Genomic DNA, 12583 nt, shown 5'->3' with positions numbered 1-12583 from the left:
AGGTAAAAGGCAGTAAAAGGGCATTCAGTAATTGCTGTTTGTGCAGATTGGGCAGGCATCTCACATCTCTCTAGTTCTTGAATTTCGATTGGTTCTTTTTGGGAAGAAGGCGGAGAACGGAGAGAAAGAGAGACGGATCCCTGAGCAAGAAATGTAATATGTAGACATTGTGATGTGTACAATTCCTATCACTATTCAGATTATATAGATCTGTATTCATTAATCCAACATTAAATTGTCTACTTATACAACCCTTGTTAGACGGACATCACACACATTTTGACCGTCATGTTTTTTTTTTAAGTAGATTAATTTATAAAGATCATCAGCTCCATCTAGTGGCCACAATGTGGTATATTTTCTCATTGAGGTATTTTCAGAAAACTATATACCGCATCTTGGCCTCTAGATGGAGCTGACGAGCATAAGAATTAAAGCGGAGTCCCACCCAAAAGTGAAACATTTTCTTATCTGCTTCCTCCTCCCCCCGTACTCCGGTGCCACATTTGGAATTTGGTGAGGGAGGGGGGGGCGAGTACGTGTTTTTTTTTCCCCCGGGCAGAACTCTGCTTTACGCGTTTTGACAGATTACACTGAGAATTTTTGCAGCCTGCACAAATGTGTTTGTCTAATGAATATTTCATAAATACACCCCAAATGTCCTTTTTATTTATTTATTTATATATATATATATATATATATATATATATATATATATATATATATATATAAACTTCTAATCTCCTAGTCTGAAATCTTCCAATCAGATTTCAGACTAGGGGCGTGACAAGCAGCACCACAAGCCAATCAGTGTGTGTCTGCCGACTCCTTCATTGTCCAGTCACTGGCTGGGGGGAGGTCCATGACAGCCAGGGCTCTGAAGAAAAAAAGAACAAAAAACTGAGCTGAATAATGCTGACCAATTAGAAAGCTAAGGGCATCTAGTGGTGGAAAAGGAGAACTGCAGGGGGCGGCTCTGAATTGAAAATGAGTAATGCAAATTAAAAAAAAAAGCTGCATTTTTATCTTTTAATGGGTTATTTTTTTTTTCCTCATTTTAAAGAGACCCCGTCACCGATTTATAAAAATTTCCAAAGGACAGGAAAAAGTAGCAGTGTTTTTTTCCCCCCTTCCATCCACTATTTTTATTAACTTGTAATTTACCTTTGAACGTTCTAGCCAATTGTACATTTTCAAGAAGAGTCATTTATCTAGCACAGCCCCTCCCTCCTTACACATCACAGTCCTCTCCTCTGCTGGGAGTGTCTAATTTGCTGTGCTGGCCCAGCTCCTCCACTCATCACAGCCCCCTCCCTCCTTGCACATCACAGTCCTTTCCTCTGCTGGGAGTGTCTAATTGTCGGTGCTGGCCCAGCTCCCCCACTCATCACAGCCCCCTCCCCCCTCCTTACACATCACAGTCCTCTCCTCTGCTGGGAGTGTCCAATTGTCTGTGCTGGCCCAGCTCCCCCACTCATTACACCCCCTCCCCCTCCTTACACATCACAGTCCTCTCCTCTGCTGGGAGTGTCTAATTGTCTGTGCTGGCCCAGCTCCCCCACTCATTACACCCCCTCCCTCCTTGCACATAATAGTCCTTTTCTCTGCTGGTAGTGTCTAATAACTGTCTGTGCTGGCCCAGCTCCCCCACTCATCACCTCTTCATAGCCCCTCCCTCCCTGCACATCCAAACCCTCTCTTTTTTTAGGGAGTGTCTAATTCTTGTCAGTGCTGGCCCAGCGTCTCAACCCCCCACCTCATCACAGCCCCCCCCCTTGCATATCACAGCCCTCTCCTCTTCTAAGGGTGTGTCTAATTCCTGTCTGTGCTGACCCAGCTCCTCCACCTGTCGCCTCATCACAGCCCCCTTCCTCTTTCCACATCATAGTCCTCTTCTCTACTGGAAGTGTATCATTCCTGTCTGTGCTGGTCCAGCTCCTCTATTCCTCACCTCATAACAGCCCACTTCCTCCTTGCACATCATAGTCCTCTTTTCTTCTGGGAGTGTCTAATTGCTGTCTGTGCTGGCCCAGCTCCTCAACCCCTCACCTCATCACAGCCCACTCCCTCCTTGCATATCATAGCTCTCTCCTCTTCTATGAGTGTCTAAGGACTGTCTGTGCTGGACCAGCTCTTCTGCCCTTCCCCTCACCTCCGAAGCGAAGGGGAATTACTACAGAGGGTGACTTGGATGTCTACACAATGGAGACTTTTACAGGTAAATAACATGCATATAATAAATTACATTCACTTATACACGATATTGTCAAAAGTATTGGGACACCTGCCTTTACACGCACATTAATTTAGTGGCATCCCAGTGTTAGTCCGTAGGGTTCCATATTAAGTTGGTCCACCCTTTGCAGCTATAACGGCTTCAACTCTTCTGGGAAGGCCGTCCACAAGGTTTAGGAGTGTGTCTATGGGAATGTTTGACTATTCTTCCAGAAGCGAATTTGTGAGGTCAGGCGCTGATGTTGGATGAGAAGGCCTGGCTCGCAGTCTCTCAGACTAGAAGATTAGAAGTTTATATATATATATATATATAATTCATCCCAAAGATGTTCTATGGGGTTGAAGTCAGGACTCTGTGCAGGCCAGTCAAGTTCCTCCACCCCAAACTCGCTCATCCATGTCTTTATGGACCTTGCTTTGTGCACTGGTTCAAATCATTTGGTGGAGGGAGGATTATGGTGTGGGGGTTGTTTTTCAGGGGTTGGGCTTGACCCCTTAGTTCCAGTGAAGGGAAGGGCGTCAGCACACCAAGACATTTTAGACAATTTCATTCTCCCAACTTTGTGGGAACAGTTTGGGGACGGCCCCTTCCTGTCCCAGCATGTCTGCACACCAATGTACAAAGCAAGGTCCATAAAGAAATGGATGAGCGAGTTTGGGGTGGAGGAACTTGACTGGCCTGAACAGAGTCCTGACCTCAAACCGATAGAACAGATGAATTAAGAGCGGAGACTGCGAGCCAGGCCTTCTCGTCCAACATCAGTGCCTGACCTCACAAATGCTCTTCTGTAAAAATGGTCAAACATTCCCATAGACGCACTCCTAAACCTTGTGGACGGCCTTCCCAGAAGAGTTGAAGCTGTTATAGCTGCAAAGGGCGGAGCCAACTCAATATTGAACCCTACAGACTAAGACTGGGATGCCATTAAAGTTCATGTGTGTGTAAAGGCAGGTGTCCCAATACTTTTGGTAATATAGTGTACTTTTATGGGAAATGTTTTGTTAAAATGAATGGTCTGGCTACAGGGTGTCTCTTCAGGTGATGACCTCATTTCTCACTAGATACACAGTCCTATATATACAATGTTACACTTATAGTGCTACATGTTCTTATGTTACTTTGTACTAAATTTGAATCCATCGCACATTATGTGTTACTAGAAATCGTTGATCGGTGGGAAATTTTTTGTACCCTTTACAGGGGGGGATGAAAAAGAAAAACAAACACTCGCGGTTTTTATTCAGCACCTTTTTTTATTAATATGCGTAATAAATAAACAAACCAATAAATATACATATATATGGCATAAGACACCAAGATTACAGGCGCTGATGTAACAGACAAGGGTTAATTCCAGCAAGAGCAGATGTACATACACCGGAAAAAAAATGTAGGCGTTGGCCCATTCCTCGACTCTGGGCAGAAATTGGGCCCTTTAGGAAATGCCTAAGGGCCTTTTGGAACGGGGGGGGGGGGGGGGGGGGGATTGTGAGGAATGTGAGAGGGCTGGTCCATTATCTTAAGGTGAACTAAGGTTAGGTAGCCATTACGTTTGGTAGACTGAACTGAATAAGGCCGGAGTGCATCCAATCATATCACTAGGACTGAAGAGTCATGGTGGTGCCATTCCTTACACAACTGCCAGATAGCAGTGGAAAATTGCAGTGGCCTTGGTAGGCCATTGCCATTGCAGTGGTAGGCCATTACTATTGCAGTGGTAGGCCATTGCCGTGGTAGGCCATCGCCATGGCAGTGGTAGGCCATTTCCATGGCAGTGGTAGGCCGTTGCCATGGTAGGCCATCGCAATGGCAGTGGTAGGCCATTGCCATTGCAGTGGTAGGCCATTGCCGTGGTAGGCCATCGCCATGGCAGTGGTAGGCCATTGCCATTTTGGGTTGTAGGCCATTGGCGTGGTAGGCCATCACCATGGCAGTGGTAGGCCATCTCCATGGCAGTGGTAGGCCATCTCCATGGCAGTGGTAGGCCATCACCATGGCAGTGGTAGGCCATCTCCATGGCAGTGGTAGGCCATCGCCATGGCAGTGGTAGGCCATCTCCATGGCAGTGGTAGGCCATCTCCATGGCAGTGGTAGGCCATCGCCATGGCAGTGGTAGGCCATCGCCATGGCAGTGGTAGGCCATCACCATGGCAGTGGTAGGCCATTGCCATGGGGGGAAGGCAACAACATGGAGGAAGGTTCAACAGGCTGAATAGACCGTATTTAGGGCAGTATGGAATTCGTGGAGCCAGAGGTGTCACTTCTCCCTACAGAATTGATCGGCTGCTCTTTTAGCGAGCAAGGGTTCATCTCCAATATGGCTTCCTCCATTTTCATTAAATGAATAACTTTAATGGACTTCCATCCACCATCCATATCCAGGTTAAGTTTGGAACACTCCATAAAGTTCTATTGAATTGTCACTGGGACAGCACAACCAATCACAAGGCAGCATGGATGGGGGCAGAAGACCATATTGATGACTAACTGCTATGGCCAACTGAGCCATGGATATGTACAAAGTAAAACATGGAGACCCAACTGAACTTCCACTCCTGATGTAAATGTTGAACTTCCTACCAGAACTTGCACAGGGTAGACAACGGCCCACTTGTGAAGCTTCTACAAGGTTCCTGGCCGGTTTACGTTACACCAAACTCCCCAGCCTTTCATTTATATGACTGGCTCATACATTAAGGGCAGAAGAAGTTTGGGGGTGCTTAAAATCTAAAAAATCCAGTTTTATATATATATATAGGTAGACCTCTCTCTCTACATCCATAGGCCTCACAACTACAGCAATTCAGTTCTTCCAATTAAAAAAAAAAATCAGCCAAAACTTTTTTTATATAATATTTTGGATAGAGTGAAGAAGAGTTTGAACCTTCATCAGGTTTTTACAACAAAAGTCGAAATAAATGGGACTTTTGAGGTACCAACAAAAATCACCAGAAATGTTTTTCAATAAAATAGTGCCAAATTTATTTTTCCATAAAAGACAAACACATTAAAAAAAACATGATAAGGTCAAGAAACTGTGGTCAAAATAGCTTCACGTAATTGCTCTTTCTCCGACATGTTTCGCCTTTGCGGAGAATGAGGGCAGCCAGAGTCTGAGACCGGGGCCCAGGTTGTGGTTGCTCCTTGTGAATCTTATATTGTCCCCCCCCCCCCCCCCAAGCTACTGAGGACTTAAATTCGTGATTGCTTAATTATTGGTGGGCAGTCTTCATTGGCTCTCCTGTAGTGCACTAATATACCATCTGGGACCCGAGACCTAGAGAGTGCCGTTATAATCCTGAGACCTCATTACTGAGTTTTCATATGATTCTTGAGTTTTCACTTTTACAAGACCATACAATGTTCTGTGGCTATTCAACATACAGTGTGATAATGGTGTAAGCATCATGTGCCTAAAAGTCTCCCTGAAGAAGCCACAGAGGAGAAACCTGTCGGAGCAATAGCAATTACTTGAAGCTTTTTTGACTACATAATTATCTTGACCTTGTCATGGTTTTTTAATGTGTAGTTTTGTCTTTTATGGAAAAATAAAATTGTCACTATTTTAATGAAAAATATTTTCTGGTGATTGTTTGGTACCTCCCATTTATTTATGCTTTTGCTGTTCTATATTACTGCAAGGGATGATGTTTTTTTACATCTGTATGTGTCCCTGTTTTGTATCTGTTTTGTTCTGTTGGGAAGAATTCCCATCATTTCCTGCCCCGGTGACGTGAGTCACCAGGAAATGAGGAGAAATCTCCCAAAGAGGTTACAGCAACAAAAAGCTGAAAGAAGTTCTGGTCCTTCACCGTCTATCCAAAACAGTAAAGTTTTGGCTGGAATTACCTTATTGTATGAACAAGGACAATACCTAAAATGATGGTAGGTTACCCGTGATACTTGTTATATAGAATTCTTTTAACATATCTTTAGCACACACTTTTGATGCTTTTTTTTTTTTATGTTTAAAGATGGTGAGACCCATGGACCATACCATGTTACTATAAAGGGACGTTTTTTTCTCTTTTTTCTTTTTATTTTTTTTTGTATTCTTGGTTTTGTCTACTCATCACTTTATGTCACTGTTAAATAAAACATTTGACGGAAGAATGCATGTTGTCATTGGTCGAAAAAGGAGAAAACCTGAGAATCTCATGGGGGATGACAGAAGAATCTGCTGTTAAAATGGTAAAGTCCGCAGGTACTTCTATCAATGAATAATATAAGACCATTTAAAAAGCTGTTTTCCAGTAAAGATTTCTTATAAGAATATACAACCCGCAAATCATTTTCTTATTGTGAAATAAGAAAAAGAGAGAACCAAGCAAGTGGTGGAGTCCGGATCAAATTTAGTTCATACAAAATGTCCTGGGGTCTTTAAGGGACCTCCTTCATCAAGGCTTTAAAGCATCATGTGGATTAGAATCCAGACTAAAGAATGGAATTATTATAAGATATAATCAGTGGGGTATATAGGACACCCGGCATAAAATGGTTTAGAAATTGCACCCTTAGTCATTCCATGTTCTTTAGTCTTGCTTCTGTTTCGGATTATTTTAAAGCCCTGATGAAGAGGCTCCCTTAGCCCTTGTACACACGGTCGGAGATTCCGACGGAATGTGTCCGATTGGACCGTTTTGTCGGATATTCCGACTGTGTGTGGTCTACATCGGACTGTTTCCGTCGGAGTATCCGACGGACCAAGTTTTCCAACTTGTTGGTAAAATTTTCCGACAAAATGCTCCGATCGGACATACTCCGATCATGTGTAGAGAATTCCGATCGGACAAAGTGCCACGCATGCTCAGATCAAATTCCTACACCAAAGCTATTGGCTACTAGCCTGAACGTAGTCCCGTCCTAACGAAATAACGTCATCACGTCGCATTTTCCGACAACTTTGTCCGACCATGTTATGCAACAGTTTCGGACAAAATCAGTCGGACAAAATCCGACGGATTTGGTTGTCGGAATCTCCGACCGTGTGTACAAGGGCTTAGAATCCTCAAAAAGTGTTGGCTTACCAATGGATGTTCAGAGCCAAACATTTTATCTCCACTTTTCTTCCTATATCTCATACTTTGTTCGAAGAACCAGTTGGCAGCCCTTGTGTGCTTGGCAGCTGCCTTACTTGATTAACAACACTTGAAGGCAACACCCTACATGGGGAATACAAAAACGATTTTTGGAGATCCAGTGCTTCGGAACCTCCACCTACCAAAACAATTTATTTAATGTCCTTGTTTTCTTTGTTTCTTTTGTTTTTTTTAATAGTTGACTTTTTTGGAAGTTCATCCAAACCCCTGAAGGAAATATCTGAGGGGACACGAACTAAGCTTATCATTGGATTGTTTTTCAGTTCTAGGAGGCATCTAAGGTAACATCAAGCCTCACACATTCTAGGTGTCCTAATCCTTTATACACAGCAGTGTAGGCCTCCTTTGTCCACCCTGTGTTGAACCTTGCATTGTAGCCCTTCTTTTTAGAGCTGGCCAAGCCTTTGTAATGGATAATAGTCAAGACCACCTTATTCCAAGATGTCTTTATCCCACCGATCCCCTATTTTACCTACGGGAGTGTAGCCCTCAAATAACCCGCCTCGCCTGTTCATCAACCTAATATACAGCAGTGCAAGCAACCAGCACGAACACTGCTCTTACTAAACTTTATGTACAGCTCATACATACACACAAGACCCAAACAATAAATATACAGCTCCCATAACACTTAAGGCTCTCACTCGGGATTCTGTTTAGAAGAATCACCCACCCAAAACTGATATTTCAGGTGCAGATTGGCTTAAACCCCCACTGGCTTTCCTATATCTATTGTAATCCAATTGCAGGAACCAGACATCTTCACCCGAGCTTCAGGAACTGCCAGCACTGCCAAGGAGTCTCACTCCTGCTGCTCCATTGGCGACATAACCAACCACGGTAGTTCATAATGGGCAAAGCAGGTTTCTGGAGCTGACTGCTCAGACGCAGAGAGATCTTGTCTTGGAACCTGCTAAAGAAACCTAGTGAATGATTCAGCCCAACACCTATAAAGCCAATATTATCAGTTTTAAGTGAAATGACCCTTTAAATACTAAATGGTGCAGTTTTTTTTATATCAATACAAGAAACTACATTATTGAGAGGTGAGGTGACTGATGACATGACACAAAAAAAAAATATTTTATCCCCCACCACCCCTACCTATACTTGTGGCCTTTTTGCCTTTGTCCATTATATTACAGTGGTTTGTCTTTGAGCTCCGGGGATCAAAATCTCCCCCAAAATTAATAGTGCAGCCATGAGTACAGCGTCAAGATAGAGTAAGGGGTGTAGTAGCTTATATACATTCAGTCCAGTAATTAGTTTAATGAAGGTATTGATCATTAACTGCTTTACATAAATAGTTGTAATGATTCTCCTAAATACGACCATCCATCGTTCTTTCAATAGCCTCATACAAGACTGCAGTGACCATGCCAAAAAGGATCAAGAGTTGAGCATTTTTTAGCAAGGTTTTCCTCCAGGATTAGGTTTGAGCTTCTAAATCTAGCAACAAGCATAAAGAAACCTATTTCATGCAAGGTATTTGCAACCCATCATGTGCTGAATTGGTTAAATGATCTCCCAGATTGCAAAATGTGTTCATTTATTAAAGGGTTAGTCCAACCAAAACAGCTTCTTTTACATAGTTCCTCGCCCTGCTGCTGGCTCCTGGGAGCCTTTCTCTTCTTTTGCATTCTCATTAATAAAAAAAAAAAAGTAAAAATATATTAAATATCCAACTGGGAAGTTGAGAGTCCCTTATGGTGGTCATGATGGTTGAGCAGATCTGAGAAATCAAGAGATATTTGCTCACAGAAGTGCTAGAGAGAGGTCAAAAGAAGTCAGAGAGTGTTCTGCCTTACCAGTTCCAACCAAAACATATGGATACTATAAGTCATAGTAAAGCAGATCCTCCATTAACTGTCAAAAGAACCCTTGAGAACTACCCATTCCCTTTTCGCAATCCAAAATGTATGGTCTTCCTAAGCTTTAATTTTCTATAGTTTCCACCAAAAATACAGGACACTTTATGTCATAGAAAAGCCATAGAAAAGCAGATCCTCCATCAAATGTCCAAGGAACCCTCGAGAATTACCCATTCCCTTATTTCAAGTTCTAATCCAAAATGTTTGATGTTCCTAAGCTTTAATTTTCTATAGCTTTCACCAAAATACAGGACACTTTATGCCATAGAAAATCCATAGTAAAGCAGATCCTCCATCAAATGTCCAAGGAACCCTCGAGAATTACCCATTCCCTTATTTCAAGTTCTAATCCAAAATGTTTGATGTTCCTAAGCTTTAATTTTCTATAGCTTTCACCAAAATACAGGACACTTTATGCCATAGAAAATCCATAGTAAAGCAGATCCTCCATCAAATGTCCAAGGAACCCTCGAGAATTACCCATTCCCTTATTTCAAGTTCTAATCCAAAATGTTTGATCTTCCTAACCTTTAATTTTCTATAGTTTCCACCAAAATACAGGACACTTTATGCCATAGAAAAGCCATAGAAAAGCAGATCCTCCATCAAATGTCCAAGGAACCCTCGAGAATTACCCATTCCCTTATTTCAAGTTCTAATCCAAAATGTTTGATGTTCCTAAGCTTTAATTTTCTATAGCTTTCACCAAAATACAGGACACTTTATGCCATAGAAAAGATACTTAGATACCTTGAGTCCCTTCTGGCGGTCATGATGGTTGAGTAAATCTGAGAAATCTGAGAGATTTCATCACGAAAGTGCTAGAGAGGTCTGGTCAAAAGAAATCAGGGATTGATTTACCCCACCAGTTCCAACCAAAGCATTTGGATACTATAAGCCACAGAAAAGCTGGTCTTCTACCAACTGTCCAAGGAACCCTCAAGAATTCCCTATTCTCTTATCGCAGGTTCTAATCCAGAATGTATGATCTTCCTAATCTTTAATTTTCTGTAGTTTGCAGCAAAATATAGGACGTTTTTAAGCCATAAAAAAATATCCCTTGAATTTCTTGTGGTGGTCATGATGGTTGAGTAGATCTGAGAAATCGGAGAGATTTCATCACAGACGTTCTAGAGTGGTCAAAGGAAGCCAGGGAGTGATCTGCCTCACCAGTTTCAACCAAAGCATTTGGGTACTATAAGCCACAGAAAAGCCGACCTTCCACCAACTGTCAATGGAACCCTCAAGAATTTCCTAGTCCCTTATCCCAAGTTCTAGTCCAAAATGTATGCTTGTCCTTAGCTTTAACTTTCTATAGTTTCCACCAAAATATAGGACACTTTAAAGCCATAGAAAAGATCCCTTGAGTCCCTTGTGGTGGTCATGGTGGTCATGGTGGTTGAGTAGATCTGAGAAATTCGAGGGATTTCATCACAGAAGTGCTAGAGAGGTCAAAAGAAGTCAACTCTCTGATCACAAGTTCTAACCCAAAATGTGAAATTTTCCTAAACTTTATTGTACAGACACATCTCAGCTTGCTTCAGCTGTCAACGCCTTTTCCTAAGGATTTATGTCCAACCACCATTACTTTGTGGGCCCTAATCCTAACTCTTATCATTCTCCCTCTCAAGTTCTTTTTCTATATGACTAATACAGATCTTAGTTTCATTTTTGAAGCTTTTGCTAAGAATTTATGTCCAGTCACTGTGCTTGTTACTCCACTCTTGTAGACTGAACATCTAAGGTGCTTGTGGAAATGGCACAAAGGCCATTGATAATCTGGGATGATCCATCACCAACCAACTTTACATACATGATCCATCTATACACAACCAATTGCGTGTTGCCTAACCTTTTTTTTTCTTCAAAACAGACTTTCAGCCACATAGGCTGACTTTCTCAACCACTTCAATCCATTTTTTTTTATCTTACATCACATCAACGCTTCCAATGACCTTACTCCATTTGTTGGCTTGTCCACCAGGTGGAGTCCATGTATTCCACATCCATCCATTGCCACTAAATCTTACTCTTTAAATGGACCACATTGCACCATAGTTTGAAGCAGAATTTACACATGGCGTCATGTCGTTTTCATGCCCTGTGCTTCAGGTAACCAAGTAACAGATTGCAAATTCTTTGGGTCAGTCCCCAGATCTTTTTTTTTTTTTTGTTTTCGTATTCATGTTCCTCGAATGATGGCGAATAAAAAAAAAAAAAAATTCTAGAACTTTTTTCGAAGCGTTACTTGGAAATATAAGTGCTAAGTACACGAGAGTAAGGAGAGTCAGGTCGCCGACTAAGAAAGCATTGGGGGGGGGGAAGTCACATTTTTCTCCTATGATGTCTGCATGCAGAGCTCACGTCAATAAAACGGCTAGCACACGTGCACGATGGTTTGGGCGTTAGGGAGAAAGAATACTGTATTAATGTGGCCGACCCCGCCACCCATGTCATAAAATCATAATGCTTTTTCCATTTTCCTCGCAGAGGTTTTTAAAAACAAAACAAAAAAAGAGCCAGTGAACATCTTTGAATGCTCCAGTCTAACCAAAGAACCAGAAATCTCTTGGCGCGTTCCTCATGCTGTTTTCATCATGATCGCCATCTTTAAGCGTCTCCAATTAAACAGTCCCAGCAGTTGTTAGGAGTCCACTCTGTCGGGCTGAGTAACGAACTTTAGAGGCATCAGACCATGCCGGTTTCCAAGGCCACACTGCAGGCGGTCAGAGTGTGCGTCGTAGACGAAGCTGAGGTCTGGCTGTTTCGGCTCTGTGCGATGGCATACGGGGTTCACCTGTCTGATTGGAAAAAAATAAAAATACCAATTTTAGTAATTAAGTTATTTAACTAATTAAGGGTTAATTTAGGAAAACAAAATCTTTTGACCTTAAAGTGATTGCAAAGGTTCGTTTTAAAGAACAAAATAAGTAAGTATTGGGGGGGGCGGGGGGGCTGCTGTACATAGGCTTTTTACCTTCATGCATAGAATGCATGAAGGTAGGACATCTTAAATTCTTTAGATTTCCAACAATTGCCAGTGCCATCTAGTGGCCATAATGTTTTTCCTGATTGAGGTATTTCAGAAAAAAATACAAGAATATGGCCACTAGATGGAGCTGACAATCATAGAAAATCACTGAATTGGAGGGGTTATAAACCTCAGACATGAACTATAAACAAAGCATATTCCTTTATAGCAGGGATATGCAATTAGCAGACCTCCAGCTGTTGCATAACTACAAGTCCCATGAGGCATAGCAAGACTCTGACAGTCACAAGCATGACACCCAGAGGCAGAGGCATGATGGGACTTGTAGTTTTGCAACAGTTGGAGGTCCGCTAATTGCATATCCCTGCTTTATAGCGTGTACTTA

General features: G+C 42.2%; 1 protein-coding gene across 5 annotated transcripts in view; it reads right to left on the bottom strand.

The window, feature by feature from the left end:
• Nucleotides 1–3469: 3469 nt before the first annotated feature.
• The window catches only part of RUSC2 (RUN and SH3 domain containing 2), a 117037-nt gene continuing 107923 nt past the window's right edge, over nt 3470–12583 (bottom strand). For all 5 annotated transcript variants that reach the window (XM_077463172.1, XM_077463174.1, XM_077463175.1 and 2 more), the window contains one exon: nt 3470–12007. In XM_077463172.1, coding sequence (XP_077319298.1) covers nt 11851–12007 — 157 coding nt within the window. In that variant the 3' untranslated portion in view covers nt 3470–11850. The remainder of the gene's footprint in view (nt 12008–12583) is intronic.

Source organism: Lithobates pipiens, unplaced genomic scaffold, assembly GCF_037356315.1.
Source record: "Lithobates pipiens isolate NorthernLeopardFrog02 unplaced genomic scaffold, aLitPip1_a1.2 Scaffold_3, whole genome shotgun sequence".
NCBI classification, from domain to species: domain Eukaryota; kingdom Metazoa; phylum Chordata; class Amphibia; order Anura; family Ranidae; genus Lithobates; species Lithobates pipiens.
Note: the sequence above shows the minus strand (reverse complement) of the source record. Positions and strands in the feature narration are given on the sequence as shown.